Source organism: Channa argus, chromosome 3 (assembly GCF_033026475.1).
Source record: "Channa argus isolate prfri chromosome 3, Channa argus male v1.0, whole genome shotgun sequence".
In the NCBI taxonomy this organism is placed as follows: Eukaryota; Metazoa; Chordata; class Actinopteri; order Anabantiformes; family Channidae; genus Channa; species Channa argus.
In genome coordinates, this window is record NC_090199.1 from 25,630,381 (window position 1) to 25,648,887 (window position 18,507).

The window sequence follows — 18,507 nt, forward strand, 5'->3', positions numbered from 1 at the left end:
CAAACAATTGTGATCCATGTTGCAATGTCATGTAAGGTCAGAATTCACAGGGAATTGATTGAATTAATTCTTGGGATTGTAACATCGCAAATTCCTTGAGAGACTGGAATATATACCTACACAGACTGTAAACAAACATAAGCAATACTGAACATGGGACTTTCTTTCCATCCATTTCTTTCACATCTCAAAATACCTTGTTTTCTCTTCCCAACCATAAAGCCTCTATGTGCATTTCACCAGACGAACCTTTACTCTACATACAGATCTCAACGTTTACACAGAGCTGTGATTGTGCTTTCTAAAATTACACACAATTAAAACGTCTAACTTTTTCACCTAAGAGGTTTAATTTACACTGTATGTGGATGTGTGTGTGCACATTTCATTGTATTTTGAAGAGGTGTTACTTGATACTGTCACTTTTTTGTCCGATCGCTGATGAAAGTAATTTCTAGTCCCCAGTTGTGTCATGATCAGTGATGAAAAAGGGAAACAACAAATTAAGTTTTTGCACCTTTTATAAACAAATCCTATGTTCTCAGTCTTCCCACTGAAGAGGTCAAAGGTCACACAAAGGTTGCATTTTTGAGAATCTGCACAAAAACAATAAAAATGTGACAGCTTTCTCTGCAGCAAGCTCAGCATCAGCAGCATTGCGACACCAGGAAAGTTCATAAGGAACAAATTTTGTTTTTAGTGGGCAATCATTTAATTATTATACATTTATTATGAGGCCAAAATTGTAGAATTTTTTTCCAAGTCTTCAGACATGTGTGATAAGAAGTATGTAAACAAACCATCTGAAAATCTTGAATCCATCATCATCTACACACACACACACACACAGGTAAACCTGTCTTGTGTTAAGTTAGGTAGTTTTTGCCTAACACCACATAGCATTTTACATTGTTCGTAGTCACTGTTGTCTAAATAATAATTTATGACAATATTATGCAGGTTTAACGCTACTTTCAGGTGTGGCATTAGAAAATCTGTCAAGGGACAACAGAAGAAAACTAGTCTTTTGGCTAACTCTGGCATATTGACAGTAATTTTTATTTATCAATGATGTCTCTATAAAATAAACTAAATCCACTACAGTAAACTTTTAACATGTTTAATAGTGGGGGAAAGGACAATGTAAGATGCCAAGACTTAAAGTAAATTTTTGAAAACTTTAAAAAAGTTCATGAGGTGTGCACCATTCTTTGTGCCCTCATCTGGTCCTTGCTACTTGCACTGCAGCCACCTCGGTGCCTCACTTTTCCTGAACATCTTCTTAATGTGGGACGCTCACATGTTGCTATTGCAATCAAGATGACAATCCCAGAGATGAGTAGACATCAAGATAGGTGAAATATCGCAAGTCAAAACACTTTATATGCAAGCTGTTGAGGTTGTACTTATTAACGGTCAAAAATCATGCAACCTGAACCCTTACTTTTTACTATCATTGAGACGTGTCTATCCAAAGGGTAATGCTGTAAATAATTCTTTTTCCATCTCTGTATTTACTTATTTCCATTTAATGGGTTAAACCAGAGATTTTAGTGCATTTGAAACTGTGTAATCTGATGCTTTCCAGAAATGTGTCAAACTGGTAAAAGGAGATTTATTTTTGTTTTTCCACAGTGCTGCATTTGGCTTCTGTGCTGCGGAGATTCACTATTGTATCCAAACAACCACACACACACAAAATGCGGAGGACACTGTAGGGAGACACAAACATGCGGATGTGCTTAGTACGAGAGCATCCAGGAGATGGACAGATGGACGAGTGCTCTTTTACAGCCTCTTTTCCTTCCCCTTTGCACAAGCATGTGTGTGAGAGTGTGTGGTACGTGCCCCATGCCTAGCATAACACTGGCAGAGCATCGGTGCCAAAGTGGGCATCTGGTCTGTGGACTATCACAGGGGAGAGAGAGAGAGAGAGAGCGAGAGAGAGAGAGAGAGAGAGAGAGAGAGAGTGAGTGAGAGAGAGAGAGAGAAACACAATCAAAGATCATGCTGGTTGCAGATTTCAACCATACAAACTTTTGTGCAATATATGAACAGGGGGAGGGACAGATACAAACACACACAAACATAAGACACATGAAAGGTCACACACACTTTGTCTCACCATTGCATCAATTTGCACCAATATCAAGGTGTGCGTCTGTGTGCAAGTTGTGTGTGGGTCAAACCAGTCTGTGGCCTTTATCCTGTATGGCCTGTTATCAAGAGATTTGGGTGAAGCCACAGCTTTGGTTTCACCAGCCAAATTTAGCTCATGGTGCTGCTCTCTATGCTGAGTGAGGGATAGTAAATGTGATCTGAGATCAGCAGCGACGCTGAGAGAGAGATGATCAGGCAGCTGTCTGAAGGTGAGGCAGCTAACTGTTGCATGTTAACTGCTTTACCCTCCCTGTGAAATTGTCCAATAAATGTCACTATCTTCCCAGCTTTATGAGACAGGTGACTCCTCAGCAGACACACACACACACAACAGGACATAAGCAAGTAAAGACACATAAATATCAACAGCTGACCCTTGTCCACCATGTCATTATTAAGACCATCAGCAGTAATGTTGGGGCTGATCGATGTACATGCACTAAAACATAAATACCACACACAAATGTGCATAAAGTGCACAAGTAGTACCTGACTAGACTTAAATTGCCTGCTAGTGTCCACTTGCACATTATAATTGCACATGTTATTTCCAGTCCACTATTATTTGCACATACAGTAATTTTCAGGCAGATGTTGAATTATTTGTATCATTTGGAAATCATGGGCTCAGGAACACCCCCGACACCATATATAAGCAACAAACTGTGTGTGGTCTGATGAGTCAAAATTAGAAATTCGTTTTGGAAATTGTGCTAAATGGGAGAGGGATCATTATTGCGCAGTTCAAAAGCCGGCATCCGTGTGGTGTGGGCATGGAAAACTTGTAAATCTGTGAAGGCACCATTAATGCTTAACAATATATACAGGTTTTAGAGCAACATATGATCCAAACCACACAATTTCTTTTTCAGTAAAGGCCTGGTAGTTGCATTTTTCAAAGTTACATTTTACACAGCATGCCAACTTTTCTATAGTTTGTTTGTTTCTGTATTTTTTTTACCCATAGCTGTTGTACTTAAAGATACCAAAAAGCTAAGTTGCAGGTTTACTAGATTTTTTAACCATGAAAGCCTCAGGTCATCTTTATGGCTGTAACAACACGTGCACATCTGTGAACTGCCCTGTCACTGTAGTCTGTTCTCAGATTGACACGATGCCTGTCACCTACATTATCTGCAGTTTTTAACATTAACCACCAGAGTGCAGGCTGCTCCCACATATCTAATAAGACTGGTTTTATTATAAAATTCACTGAATTCAATTCATGCTGCCCTGTGTGTGACAGCATTGCATATTTGTGGTATTTTCAGATTCTTAAACAAAAAGCAAAAAACAGTAAAAATTAACTGTGTTTACATTTCCTCTCTAACTCTTGCTTTTCAGGTCAATGTTTAAACAATGAGGTGTGGTCTTTATGGCTCCCTCTCATGTTAGATTACAGGAGCTTAAACTTTCACCCCTGATAGTTTTCCTGCCAGGCAAACCTGTCTCATGTTTGAGTTCAGCGGTTGCCATGACGAAACATTCCCATGACTACTCTGTAACCCGAGCCGTCAGTCAGGTAGGACAGGTAACCGTGATGTGAATGATTTGGGCAACAGGTGTGTGTGAGATGAGACAGGGCAAAAGGACGTGAAGAGAGACAAAGAGAGACAAGACAGTGGGGAACACTCAACTGGAAAAAATGGACAAAAGCTGGAAGCTCACACACTAATCTGAGATAAAAAAACAAACAAAACGGAATCCAACATGGAGGAAGAAAAGAAGAGTCAGGCCTTGGAGGCCGAGGTGGAAGACGATGATGGGACGTTCACTAACATCTCCCTGACAGAGGACACAGGTAAAGCGCCTTAAGCGACTCTTTAGCAATTGTTTTCCACAGTTAGAGTCTTAACATGTCAGATTAAATCTCATAAAACCAACATGGACACTTTAAATGTCATCCTCAAAAATGATTCCTAATGTTTTAAACATGCAATTCTTTTACATACACTGTTATACGTGACTATAGACTATATGGCTACATGTTTTTGTTCAGAAACAGATGAGACACGGTTGGCATTCTAGACCTAAAATCCAGACTGTAAAAGTCCACGCATCTACAGACTTGCAAAAATGTATCATTTCATTATTCATTACGCTATCAATTGAACAAGATGTGCACATGACACACAGTTATATCGAATGTTATAAACATGTGACTGAACAAAGGGCAATGAGGCAGCAACAAACAACCAGTAAAACCAGAGCGGTTACATGAGTGTATTGTGCTGTGCTAGGACGGAGGTGCGGTTCCCAAATGAAACTTTGTTGTCACTCTTCATTGCATTGCAACTAATAAAGCAATTGCTTTATGTAAATTTTTTGTTGGTAACATTTCCAAAGTAAGTAACATCATCTTCCAACCCTTCAATTAAATATGCTGCAGGATTAGGTGCTATTGTTACATTAGCCTTTATTTGAACAACACGTTCTTACCCCTTCACTCCTCTGCAGACTCTTGGTCTCTCGTGGTTGGTTGGACCTTGTTTGACTGCGGTCTGGATTTTTAATCTTCCCAGTCACAGTTTTATCAATTGCTTTCAGACAGAAAATACACAAGAAGGTATGTTAGCACATGAGCTGGAGGTACGATAGTTTTGTACTATCTCACAGGGACTTGGAAACAGAGCCTTTCAGCAAAAGGACAAAACAGAGTTTTGAGAGAAAGAATAAACTGCTCATAGAAGTACACTGGCTGAGGAAGCAGTGCCACAAAGGTTTGGTTTGGCTGCAGCACGTATACTCGTCAAGATAGAGGCTGCAATGATATTGCACACACACAGATAGAGACACAAACATGTGCCAACTGCTGCTAAGACTGTGTGTGTGTGTGTGAGAGAGAGAGAGAGAGTGCGAGATAGCTGCTACCAGGGAAAAGACTGAACGCCCAAGCATGTTTTTGGAACGCAAAAAGTGTGTGTGTGTGTGTCGGATGTATTATTTGCTCCCCCTGTCGGTCAGCGTGATCACATCCACCACAGTGAGGTCGTGATAACAGTGCTGATGAGTGAAGTACAGCCATCCTCTTCCTCCTCAGCATCACACAGTTTGTAGTCTCTACATAAGATAACGTCGCTAGGCTGGACGAAGAAGACACTTGTGTCTTTGCGTGAGTTCAATCGCTTACAGTGGTTACTTGTTCTGTGTAACAGAAAATGCTGAGTAGCTAAATGTCCAAATGAAGCTAAAGCTAGCAGCAGCAGTTAGCATAGTCTTTTAGTTAACTTGCTAAAAGCGGCCTGTTTGCTTTGGGTAAAGTGTCCTTTCTAAATATGACACTACCTAGTTTGAATAGCGGTGGTCACTTTTGGTGAGACACGAACCTCGCACTCGGTGTCGAAGTGTTTGATGCTCCGTAGGCGTAGCTAGCCACAAAGCTAGGTAACGTTAGCTGATGTGGATGCGTCAATTTTCGGACATGTCCGTGTGTGGACCGCGTTTGCCCGTGAAAATGTTACCGACTGCCTCTCCGTCAACCCACGGTGACAACGTGTACACGCATGTGTAAGTTTATTTACAACAAACGTTTGCTGGCTGTGCACCACAGTTTGCTCAGTGTCTGCTTACAGTCGGTTTAAAGACGAGCAGTTTATTTGAAGTGTGCTGTCTGATAATACACATAAGAGGCGCGATGGACTAAGGCTGGTAATGTTTTATCTTCGTGTCTAAATAAGTTTTTGCTTCAGCATAGACATCCCAGCAATACTTTGCAGTAGCTTCATTTCAGGGCATGGGTGCGGCGTCTGCTCCCACCCAGTTTCCGTCGCCCATTCACAGGCAGGTAAAACCCGCCGATCCTCAGTTTACCGTGCGAACGTAAACATAACGTGGCTGAGAGGACGCTTGATTGGGATGACGATAAATCAAGCATTTTTGCTTAAATCATAAAAAGGAACATGCATCTAATAAATTGACAAAGCAAATGTGACTCGTTTTGGCCAGTATTTAAGTAGGTTGTTAACAAAACAAGATGTGTAAGGATGTGCATGGCCTACCACAATCTACCAATTCACTGTAACTGTATCTTTTGTAACTTCATGTTATCAGTAGTGTGTCTGCTTTGTAGAGATCACAACTTGTGTCCTCTTTCACTCTCAGTCGACGGCGGATCTGCAACTGTGTGTACTAAACAGGACGACGAGCTTTTGACCATGAACTGTGACACAGATGGTAGGTGGTAGATGGTGCTTACAGGAATAATGTGTGTCTGAGGGTCACACTTTCTGTATGAGCACTGCCTGTAAAGCTCATCACTCTTTGTGTGTACATCAGGAGACATGGAGGAGAAGACAGGGTTAATAAATCAAGTTTTGGAACTTCAGCACACACTGGAAGGTAACAAACACCTTTTTTAAAAAAAAAAATCTTTTTATTGTGGGTCACAATTAAAAAGCAGAGTTAATTGAATAAGATTTGTTTTAGCCTAATTCACCATTTGAAGTCTCAGATGTAACCTGCAGAAACCTGTACTTGGATACAAACTCAAACTCCTTGTGTGTGTGTGTGTGTATATACGGCCTTGAACTGTGTTCTTATACAAGAAGAACCCAAACACACACTCCTTGTACTTCATGCTCTTTTAAGCATTGATGTTTTACAACACTTCTCTTCGTTGTTCCTCCTCTCAGCAACTCTGCTGTCTTGATATTGCCATGTACTAATGGACTCACTGTGCTTCGTTTCTGCCCTCACTCTCTTTTTTTCAGACACAGATATACCATGCATATAAACACAAAGGGTTTGTCCAGTGACTCTCAGGTTATGGCCAGTGCTAAAGATGATAGTTTGGGATGTTTAGTATTCAGTTGTTTTTGTTTTTTATAAATAAAAAGAACAATGAAGTCAGTGTGCGAATTCAGATTTATGGAACACTTTTTCTTGATAGAATACTGTGATTTTACATTAGCAGATCTGGGTATCATTGGATTTATTTGACAATGCAGCTTCCATTCTTGTGTTCCAGACTTGTCCGCACGAGTTGACGCAGTAAAGGAGGAGAACCTAAAGTTGAAGTCCGAGAACCAGGTCCTTGGTCAGTACATTGAGAATCTCATGTCGGCCTCTAGTGTCTTCCAGGCCACCGACACCAAGGGCAAACGGAAGTGAGCTACACGTGAAAGAATGGTGGATTCGCAGGCGAGCAGATGGGAGAGAAAACCCACCATGGAAACGTGGAGAGGGGTTTGTTTTCCCAGCAGAATTGTGGGTGTTTTCAATAACTGTTTGAGCTTGTTTACCTGAGTCACAATCCAAATCTGACTTTGTCGCTCTTTAAGTTAGACATAGATCCAGTTAAATAACAGTCTGGCCCAGGTCCGTTTTGTAGCAGCTTACGCTCCACAATACCGATGTAGACATCACCTTTTAACCACTAACAAAATAGAACCAGAATATTTATATAAAGTGGTTAATTGTCGTTTATACCCCGAGTCTCTTCAATATTTCCGAAGTTGTATCTTTAAAATAATTCCTAGCCCTGTTTTCCTGTATCTCAGGATTCAGACATTTCTGTGGTTTTGCCAACTCTCACACAGAGGTCCCTTCTCAAACTGACCTGTACACAAAACATAAATGTTACAAATGCCTTGAAGCCCATATTTACCCCTGGTTTATGATTTATTTTTGTAAAATATTTTCTACATCAGAGGGATCGGAGTTTCTTTTAGATCTTGAACGTCAGCATGTCAACAGATTGCATGGCTGTATCTCTCCAGTGAAAAGCTGGTAAACTGGACAGTATTATTGAAATGTTGGTATGTTGTTTTTGTACAGTTAGGGTTATCATATCTAAATAAATGTCTTGCAGCCTATAAAGCTGCTGAGACCTTTTTAAAAATAAGTTATTTTCCATGGAGAGATCAGCAACAATATAGGAAAAAGCACAGACAAACTAAACTGATGCCTGAACTAGCACTGCATAAAACACAACTAACATCAGTGGTATTTTTATTGCAGGTAGATTATTATTATTTTTTTTATCACATGATACAATGTTTATTTAAAACTATCCTCAAACATATCATGTAACTAACAAAGTGTTGTGGCAGAAACTATGATGTAAGACTGACAAATGAAATGTCAGGGTCTTAAAGTCAGACAAAGCCCTGCATCTTAGACTTAGTTTCCTTGTTCTTTAACAGTGTTCGGGGGGAGGGATTAAACAGGGAAACAGGGCAAGAAGAGATATAATCTCCCTCCTTAACTGCACCAATGGGAGCAGTAGGTCTTGAGTGCTATTGATCCACTCGGTCAGGCCTGGAATACATCGCTGATGTACTGACTACACAGCAGAGTAGAGGGAGTGTCTGCTAAGTCCTTTACTGTTTCAGATAGATAAAAAAAAAAGGCGGGCGGGCGAGAAGGGGGGAAACGAGGAACATGAGAAATCGTATATTCTGAACAATGTTTATTCCCTTTAAACTGATGTACTCAGTGCAGAAATGTCTGGCATTAAGTGACTTTAGTGCAGTTTGAGAAGGGAGGAACTGATATGAAAAACTGTATATGTTATAATTTATTTTTGTTATTTAGATATTTTTAACAGTTTTTTTTCTTTCTGGCATGCTGAATATGCTCTACACACAACCTGGCACCATCCTGTAATTGTGTGTAGATGTCCTGCAGCTTTGCATTGAAAACTTTGTTTTAATAAAAACCTAAGATCCTTTCATTCTGTCTTTTGTCACCAACGAAATCTGTGAGACAAATACCAGGGGAGAAATTACTGCTTATAAAAGAAAAATAAATCAGCCCAAATGTAAGAGATAACTTGCCTCATTCAATGAGACTTTTTAGTATTAAATAGTTTAATCTTCAAGAGCAATGTACAATTTGCAAACAAATGTAAACAGGGGTATATACCAGCATGTGGCAAGAATGTGAACTACAAAAGCTTGAGACAATAATTTCAAATAAATAAATTAGCATCAACATCTTTTCCAGGTAACAACCTTGCAAATAAACTGCAACTACTCTAGATCTTCAAGTACTGTAAAACACTGTTTTGTACTGACTGAATTCTGTCTTATTGTCACTGATGAACAAGGTGTTCCTATTTTATTTTTTATTTTTTGCTGTAAATGCTGTTTTGGAAAAACAAAACCAAACAAAACTTTAAACAGACCAAGGCTTAGGGGAAAGCACATGAGTGGTGCATCATTAGGAACTGCCTCGAGTCACTAAAAACACTGCATTAAATCTTTATTTATACTGGCATAAGCATAATTTAAACTAATAAATAGGGTTTTCAGCACTAAACTTTAAGTTCCCATAACTTAGTAGAAAACACACAAAAGTAACTGATGCTTCGTACAAACTTCTAAATCTAAACAGAACATCAATTTTTAAAGAGGTAATCTTTAAACTCAGAGCTGAGGCGACTTTTCAGCTGAAATGTGCAGTAACATCTCAGCCTTTACCTCAGAGCCCAGCGTCCTCTCCTCCTGGCCTGTTTTCGAAACCCGAACAATTTTAAACAAAGAGGGAACTTTGTCAAAGTGTGTCCCCAACATGATTTAAAATAAAGGACGTGAATAAATTCTAGTTTCTGAGAAGTAGCCCCGGTGATATGCGGTGGAATGGTACTAACCACTGAAGGCGACAGCAGTGCAGAGGCTCTAGGCTGCTGGTGCTCTTGGAGGACCACGCTGCTAGATTTACGATGGACTACATTTGGACACATGGGCTGACAGCAGAAATGGGCTGAACAGGGACAGAGGTGGAAGAGAAAAGGGCTCTCTAGTCTGACATACGTTTGAAAAGCAATGGCTTATAGAGGAAGAATAGGTTAAAGAAAGTGTGGAAGCTTGGGATGGAGAAGGGAAAACAGCAAAATGCACAAAATCTCCAGGGCATTCATCTGATAGCTAAATGAGCAAGACAGGAAGAGGGGGTGGGGGATAATACAGGATGTCATCCTGGAGACTGCAGACCTGTGATAGTTGTAGCCGAGGGATGGAGGAGACAAAGATGGGGCAGCCAGGATGACTGCAGGCTACCAGGTTATTTGGAGGAATTACATGCTGCTCTGCTTAGAGGAGAGGGAGGGGGAGCAGCAGCAGAGATGGCCTTTCTGCCTCTTCTCCGTCAGCAGGGAGAAAGGAGAGAGTAACTGTGGAGTCTTCAGTCCTTCCGTACCCTCCTCTTTCTCACAGCCTGTTTGTGGGTTTCTTTGGCATCTCCTCCCTCTTTTAGCTGCCGATTCAATTGAAAGAAAAAGCCAGATTAAAAATGTCTATCAAGTCAAACGTTACAGACTTTATAAGAACCAAGTAAAATGAGATACATTCACGAGATTGTAATCATCACAAGGGCAGGTCCACACATTATACACACACACACAAGTTCAAGAAAAGTGTCAGGGACATGAATTAGTCTAAACAGAAAAGAGGTGAGGGAATGATGCTGTTCAGTGTGTTGTCTGCAGGTCACTAGAATAAAGCTCCACACCAGCATAGAGTGTATGAATAATTATATGAATATGTAGCATTCTGAGTGTTTGCACACTGCAACACAATGACTGAGCCCCTCTTAAACTGAAGTTTCCTTCAATTTCTTTATTTCCATGTATTTATGCTGTTACACATACGTATTCTAAAATAAAAGTGGGGGTGGTTGCCCTCAATACTAAATTCGAAAGGACAAATATTGATACAGAAACTGTCCATTTCTTTTTTCTAGTTTGACGAAAACTCACTCCCTATTGAACAAAAGTTCGAAAAGAAGTGGTTAGTGCTGCCACCTCACAGTTATAAGGTTCCCAGTTCGCATCCCTGGCTGGCTCCAGTCTCCAGTTCCCTCCCACAGTCCACAGACATGCATGTTAACTTAATGGTGATTCTAAAATGCCTGTAGGTGTGAATGTAAGTGTGAATGGTTGTCTGTCTGTGTATGTCTCTCTGTTTTGGACCTGACATAGACTGGAGACCTGTCCAGGGTGTACCCTACCTCTCGCCCTATGACAGCTGTGATAGGCTCCAGGCACCCTGCCACTCTACACAGGATAAGCGGTTACAGATAATGGTTGGATAGATGGGGGGGAAAGTTCAAATAGTGGAAAAAGAATTGAGACAAACTTCAAAACAGATATAAACTGAGCTCAGGACATGCTGACATGCAACTATGCTTCTGGGCAAAAAAAGTCCTTTGGAAAGATCAGATACATAAACCCCAACAAGATCCTGGAAAGAGGCTTAGTAATGTTATGAGCTTGTTTTGCTGCATCTGGCACTAATCTGTGTAAGGGGTGAAATCAGATTATCAAAGTGTTCTGAGAAGAAACATGCTGCCCAGTGTCAGAGAGCTCCATATCAGGCCTAAGGTCTTGGCTCCTACAATATGATAATAATCCAAAACAGATCGCTAAAAGCACCAACAATGACAAGAAAACATTGAACTCGGCCATGAAAATCCACAAAAAGACCTAAAACTCACCCATCACACCTGAGACAATGGGAGCAGTTTTACGACGAAGACTCTTATCATAAGTTACAACAATTCTTTTGACAGCAGTGTTTGCTCCATTAGTGCCACAGAATATTCGGTTAAGAGTAACAACATTTCTATGAGTATTTTTTGTTTGTATTAAAATTATACATTACGCTGATAAATTTAATCAAAGGCAATGTGGCTTTTCGTGTACACCAACTACTTTTGTCAGTTTCGTCAGGGAACTTTGAAGGAGCTTGAACATTTCTTTTTTAATCAAATGAAAATGATTTTGTATTTATTTTGAATTAAACTCTGACACTAAGACATCTACAAATATTGGGCCATGTGCAACCATCCTGTGCAGATAACAACACCAACCTCATCTTGTTCTAATGTTCCCTCAGGAACTCTGCTTTCCTCTTCTCCTTCCTCCTCCTCTTCTCCTTCATCACTCCCTTCTACATTGTTCAGTCCCGCATCAGCACCACCCTCCTCTTCCTCCTCCTCGGCTTCTTCTGTTGCTGTTTAGAGAGGAAGAGTAAAGTTTACCACAACCACCACAACCAAGACACAATTGGACACAATCTACATGAATGAAGGAGAGACAGAAAATGTTTAACCTGCAACTGGTACTTCATCTGTGGCCCCGCCTGCTTTGTCTTCCTCATCTGCTGCCGCCTCCTCTTCCTCCTCCTCTTCCTCTTCCTCCTCGTCCTCCTCTTCTACATCGGCTTGGGGCACATCCACCTTCTTATACCTGAAGTCATCTTCTGATTTCTGCAACACAAACCAGAGGAGAGAAGAGGAATTTCTTTTCTGCAATCTCAGATTAAATCTCAGATATAATCAGTAGTGAGCAATAAAAACAACAGGTTTAAATCACCTTTGGCCAGCAGAAGAGTACAGTTAGTCCAACGGGCAGGCCTACTGTCAGGATGTAGATTACCCAGAGCCATGGTCGCTCCTCTGCTGCCATCATCAGCTGAGCAAAAATCCCTGGCTGGTTGGGTGGAGGGGTGAGGAGAGACAAACAGTGAACCTTTCCTTCACAGATACTGAAAGCCTATTGTCAAATAAATGCACCTAGTGACAATGGAACTTTGTACAGGTGCTGGTCTGTTCTCGCTGCCCTCTCAAAACATCACACACACCTCGTTAGCGCTGGCCACCAGTTTCTTTAAACCCCAGCTATCAGATGCCCAGCGGTCAGCCACCTCCTTGTGAGATGTGATGATGAAGTTGTCAAAGTAGATGTCCGAGGTCATGGACCAAAGCTCCAAGCCCAGAGCCTTAAAAGGGGTCATCCTGAATGGCTGCAGGTCCTCAAAAAAGTCTGGGTTATTGATCTTGCGCGGCTTCCAAGCACCCTTGGGAGATGACAAAAAAAAAAAAAGATGCAGAGATAAAAGAATTGAATATTAAGTTAGCATACTACTGCTACACGAGTACAATAGTAAAACTTCTGGTGAGCCAGAATCAGAGGTTACCTGATAGTTGGGGTTATCTACCAGAGGGGCTTTCCATTTGCCCTTGTAATGAGGGTTGTTGATCATGGGATGTTTCCATTCCCCACAGCCAGGGGCTGTCTCACAGGCTGGATTAGGAATCTGAGGGGCCTCCCACTCTCCGTCCATCTCCTCATCCCTGCATGCAGAAAAGAACAGAGACAAGCTGAGTCATTTCTTAGCGTGAACACTCCAACTTCATTCAGAGACTGGTTGTGGGTTTGTTTTGGTCAAACTGGTGAGAGTGAATTTATTTACCAGTCTTCTGGTTTCTCTGCATTAGGGTCAGAGACATACTCTGGTTCTCCATCCAGCCAGCCCTCAGGCCTTACTGCATCGGGGTCCTCAATCTTAGCAGGGGCCTCCTCATCCCTGCAACAAACACAAAATCCATTTTAGGTACTGACTAAGGTCACAAAGTTACATTACCAAAAGTCAAATCAATAACAAAGGCTGTTCTTTCTGTCCTGTCTTATATATAGTTCTAGTCACCAGTCTTCAGGCTTCACAGCCTCAGGGTCAGGAATCTTGGCCCTCTCATCCCAGTCCTCAGGCTTGGAGTCATTTGGGTCGTCAATCTCTTTGGGAGGGTTGACTGGAGGCACAACGTCCTGGAGCAGGTTGCCACGGCTTACGCTGGACTGGTCGATGAACATCTCATAGCTGTTGTCTGGATTTAGGACTGAGAGAAAAGATAGGTTTAAATTCTTTTATGAGCACAAAAAAGTAGGAAGAAATACTTTTAAAAAGATTCTACTTTTTAAAAGTTTTTTTCTGAACAATTTTCATACCTAAAGTGTAGAGGTGAGTCTTCTTGTCAGTGTAGAACTTCTTAAGGTCAACATCTGCCCTCTTTGCATGTTTCTCCTCCAAATCCTTGTTGAGAGGGTTCTGGTGGCGGAAGATGAAGTGCAGTTTGTAGTCTTCACCACACTTGTCTGGTCCAAACATGATAGTGTAGGGTGTGCGGTCGTGGAACTGTTCCTGCAAATGGCCTAATATTCAGTTTCTGACATAAACAAGTGAAATGTTGTGATGCACATTATAAATGGAATAAAGCAGAATGATGACCAACCAGATGGAGACTGCCAGTGTCTGAAAGCAGTTTGATGTATGCACCGCCACAGTCAATACCATCCTGGAAGTTGACCTCATACCTGAGTGCAGAACACAACAAATGGGCACATTGTTTTCTATTATTATGTTAGTTGTACAGAAGATTTCAATAAGCACAAATTCATCCTCTGTCCACTGTAACTGATGGAAAAAAAATGAAATGCAAGACAATAGTGCATATGTGTTTATGTAAACTCACTGTACAACCAGCTGTTCATCCTGGAAAACAAAGGGTTTGTCCAGCATTGCGGCAATGGCATGGTGTTTTGCCCGGGATTTAAGCACAAGGCCCAGGTCTCCTGGAACCTTGTTCTCCTTCAGCTGCTCCACAGCCCACTTCCCTACAGGGAATAACAAGCATGAGCCTGGGTAATGACAATATTGTACTTGCTAGGATTTAAGGTTGCAGACACTTTGCTGGAAACAGCTTTATTTTAGTCAACAGTACATCGCAAACACAGCATTAGTGTCTGTAGCTGAGGTAATGTGACCTCACTTCTTAGCCACTGTGCTGCCAAGTGACGTGTTGTTATAACCAAAAGAGTTGCAAAAAATAAGACCCATGCTTTATATTACAAAGCATGGGTTGAAATAATATTACAATATTACAAGAGGTTGAAAACAGTAACAAACCATCATATTTGGCGATTTCCTCATCTGTATCCCCCTTCACTGTCTTTGACAGCTGCCATCTGTGGAGATTAGTCAAACCAAACACTCAGTTAGATATAAACACAAATGCCAACCACAGATTCAGTAAGTTTTTGAAGGCTCATGTATGCTAGTATGTTTAAAACTTGAAGGTAAAATTCTCTGCCAATACCTGCCCAGCGATCCATCGTCAAATGTCTCTGCAAAGTAGACATCTCCAGTGGGAACAGGAGTCTTGTATGTTACCTGTGGGTAATACATTAATACAAATTCTGACACATGACATTTATTCTATATACAATACATTCTATTCATCTCCAACGTTTGATAATCCTGACCTGGAAAGACACATTTGAATCCACTGCAGTCTTCCCGTTCGCTGTACCCTTACTGTCTGTCTCATCAGACTGCTCTTCATCTGTCACTGTTGCCTCTTCTTCCTGTTTGTCCTCTGCCATCAGAACCTCTAACTCCTCCTCGTCCAAACCTATATCTTCATCGATGTCTGAAATATCAGCTTCTGACTTCTTTTCCTGAGCTGCCAAAACCACCACGGCCAGGAAAGACAGGAGCAGCACGAGCCACGCCCAACCCCTGTCCAACTTCATCTGTACAGGTGGTGAAGAAATAAGGGAGCAGGTGGGGGTGATAGCAGGTGTGTGATCAGAGAGTAAGATGACGCAGAAGTGTTGTAAAGGAGGCAGAAGGGAAGAAGAAGCAGTGTGAGAGAGATAGGTGTTTTTTATGGACAGAGCGATAGGGTGTGTGCACAGGGAGGGATGCCAATGATAAAAATAGAGAATGATAGTGGACAACAGAATGGAGGGATGTGAGGATTACAGAAAAAAAAAGAGATGGAGGTCACATTAGTACAATGATCAAATTTCTACACCACTTCCTTTATAAAAACATTAAGACTTTGCTTTCTTTGGGCGGATGCCAAAAAAACTGGTGTTGTCACATCTGTGGAAAATAACTGGCTTCTTTGAAATGTTATTATGGCTTCTTACTAAACCTAATTTGTAGCAGCAGTACATTTATGGATACTCTGCAGAATAATGGTACAATTCAGGGATCTACCACAACAAACCACAGCTTCACTGACCTGCTATTGCTCAGGCCTCGCTTGCTGGATGCAAAGAGCAGGAAATGAAAAACATCAATGCAGACAGCACAGCAGCACGCTTTCTTTAATTTCTAATTAAGTTTAGGTCCCACATTGGCATTGTACTCTGGGCTACCACCAGAGCACAGGAGGATAAAAAGGATTCTGACAAACATAAGCAAACTCATATCTTGACAAGCCTCATGATGTTGTTCATTTATTAGGTCTGAATGCAATCAAGTAACTGTTTGGTAGAAATACCAAATAGAAATTTGGTAGAGTTTGTCTGTATTTTATTCTAAGCTTTGACTTCACGTGATATAGTATAGGGAAACCCTTTCCTGGCTGACTGCAAAACCTACAGTTCATATTCGACATGTCTATAAACTATGTTAGGGAGCTGTGTCAAAGGTTATAACATTATTATAGGAGTTGATGTGCAAAAGGTTATTATCTTTTTTTTTTAAATGATCTCCATTTCATATAAATTGGTGCATGGTGTCATACACCTGTGAAAAAAAATCTAACAAAGTATAGAACATTCTGCTTTGATGTCAGTTACCAGAGTCAATTCAATTTCCACTCAAGACTCAATCTTATTTGACAGTTAAAATCCAAGTGTGCTGCGATAACGCCCCGTAATAGCCTAAACTTGACATTTAAAAGTGTTGAAACACTTTATTCTTTGTCGCTATATAAAAGAAGCGTAATACCGAGCAGGTTTATAATCGGAATAGAAAGGGTCACAGGACATATCTGTGGAGCTAACATGGCTGCCACGGAACACTGCAATGTCCAAACTCTTTTGGATGAAAGGCTCTGGCTGCAGCACCTGCCTTGCTAGCTAATTCTAGCTAACTGGACGGAGCGCCAACCACAAATAGCAACCGTTAGCATAACAAAAGATAAGCAGCTGAACTAGTGGGCTTCTGGGTGAACCCAGTGTATAAAGTCCGGGCTGAAGTTAAAATCACAAATTGCAAACATTAATTCAAAATTACAGCGTAAGCGAAATTGTGCTGTTAGACTGTAAAAATTAAGAGATGGCAACAGTTAGCTTGCTAAATTAGCAATGATGTCGCACAGAGAGGGATGGAGAATGAATGAGCGCACAAAAACAAACCTTGCGCCTTCTTGAAACTGCAAGAAGAAAATCCTCGATAAAAGCTGATTCTCCGTTTGGAAAAAAAAGAAAGGAAGTATGGTTTGCGATTCGGCTACTAAAAGTATCACCAAGGTTCCTTTTATTTGTTAGGGGAAAAAACGGTTATTTGCAAGAGAAGACGAAACGTAGATGACAGCTTGGCCCGAATAACGGTGCGCCGTTGATGGGGGTGAGTGACTCTGTAAAAGCGCATGCGCACTGCGTACAGAAAGCTCGAGTGAATGATGCCTTCACGCACTACTGAAATTGTAGAGGCGTAGAAGCTGCCTACATTTTTAGGCATTTCACTTACGTCCTTTATTTTAACAAATAATTCTCCTCTTGTGCACAAAATATTTGTTCTCTTCCAAAACACACATATATATACCATAAACAACAAATACAAAACTCTGCAACAAAACGTCAATGAGCAAAACTAAAATTGTCATTTGATTAGGGTATATCCAGTTGAGAAATTTAGAGTTTGTCAAGCTCATTTGAAACACTTTCAAACTTTCAACTTTCAACTTTTATTTTCTTGTTGATGCTGCTGTTCTTGTGACGTCTCCCCCTTATTATCCTTAGCAACCCAAGACAACAAACTACAGACCTTTTAAAATCGCTCCTATATGTATGTATATATATATATATATATATATATATGAGCAATTTTGCCTGATAATATATAATAATATATGAGCAAATAATAATAATATATGAGCAATTTTGCCTAATAATAAATACAAGTTTCTAAATTTAAAGTTTCTAAATTACGAGCTTATCATGAGCACTAGTGATGGGAAGTTCGGCTCTTTTCAGGGAGCCGGCTCTTTTGGCTCAGCTCCCAAAGAAGAGCCGGCTCTTTCGACTCCTGAACGGCTCTTAATTTAGGATTTTTTATAGGCCTTTATTTTACCATAACTTTGCAAAAACTCATGGTTTGTTTGTTGAAAACCCTTTCATGTGCAGTGTTTTTATGAGAATCCTTATAATTGCCTAATTTTGTGCATTTATTCTGTTACAAAATCATTGTTTTGTTTAATATTTAATCAAACATTTTATTGCACAAATTAACAACAAAACAGCAAATAAATCCACAGAGCACGACACTTTGTCCTCTACTTGACACTCTTACTAGCTCCTCTGCCAGGTTTTCTGCAGTGTCTGTCTGTGAACTCAAAGCAGTCGAGAAGACAAGATGTCATCTTGTAATTTTCAATGAAATGGCAAGTGACAGCCATGAAAGAGCATGTGGTTCTGGAGGTCCAGCAGTCAGTTGTCAGGCAAACTGATGGAGCTTTTTTCACCCTTTCTTGCCATAATGCACATTCTGTGTCATATAGTTTAGATATTGTTGTTTGGGACAATGTTCTTCTACTGGATAGATAGATTGT

At 40.7% G+C, this 18,507-nt stretch overlaps 2 protein-coding genes across 2 annotated transcripts; one reads left to right on the top strand and one right to left on the bottom strand.

Moving 5' to 3' along the window:
* The first annotated feature begins 3,619 nt into the window (after positions 1-3,619).
* Positions 3,620-8,830, top strand: LOC137123895 (short coiled-coil protein B-like). The gene is made up of 4 exons (XM_067498262.1): positions 3,620-3,961; positions 6,262-6,333; positions 6,436-6,498; positions 7,127-8,830. The coding sequence occupies exons 1-4, from the start codon at positions 3,871-3,873 to the stop codon at positions 7,267-7,269; spliced, it is 369 nt and encodes a 122-aa protein (XP_067354363.1). The 5' UTR covers positions 3,620-3,870; the 3' UTR covers positions 7,270-8,830.
* Positions 8,831-8,951: 121 nt separating this feature from the next.
* On the bottom strand, positions 8,952-17,320 carry clgn (calmegin). Its single transcript, XM_067498260.1, has 15 exons — positions 17,093-17,320; positions 15,203-15,472; positions 15,037-15,110; positions 14,847-14,905; positions 14,413-14,554; positions 14,173-14,254; positions 13,889-14,081; positions 13,590-13,779; positions 13,356-13,469; positions 13,080-13,236; positions 12,744-12,959; positions 12,476-12,592; positions 12,213-12,369; positions 11,971-12,113; positions 8,952-10,356 (listed from the first exon to the last, which is right to left on the bottom strand). Exons 2-15 carry the CDS (start codon positions 15,470-15,472, stop codon positions 10,285-10,287), a joined length of 1,986 nt encoding a protein of 661 aa, XP_067354361.1. The 5' UTR covers positions 17,093-17,320; the 3' UTR covers positions 8,952-10,284.
* Between the last annotated feature and the right edge of the window lie 1,187 nt (positions 17,321-18,507).

Coding starts and splice junctions, on each gene's coding strand:
- LOC137123895 (XM_067498262.1), top strand. CDS start 3,871: ATGGAGGAAGAAAAGAAGAGTCAGGCCTTGGAGGCCGAGGTGGAAGAC. Junction 3,962..6,261: donor CTCCCTGACAGAGGACACAG/GTAAAGCGCCTT, acceptor TTTCACTCTCAG/TCGACGGCGGATCTGCAACT. Junction 6,334..6,435: donor CATGAACTGTGACACAGATG/GTAGGTGGTAGA, acceptor TGTGTACATCAG/GAGACATGGAGGAGAAGACA.
- clgn (XM_067498260.1), bottom strand. CDS start 15,472: ATGAAGTTGGACAGGGGTTGGGCGTGGCTCGTGCTGCTCCTGTCTTTC. Junction 14,255..14,412: donor GATGAACAGCTGGTTGTACA/GTGAGTTTACAT, acceptor TTCTGCACTCAG/GTATGAGGTCAACTTCCAGG. Junction 13,470..13,589: donor GCTGTGAAGCCTGAAGACTG/GTGACTAGAACT, acceptor TGTTTGTTGCAG/GGATGAGGAGGCCCCTGCTA.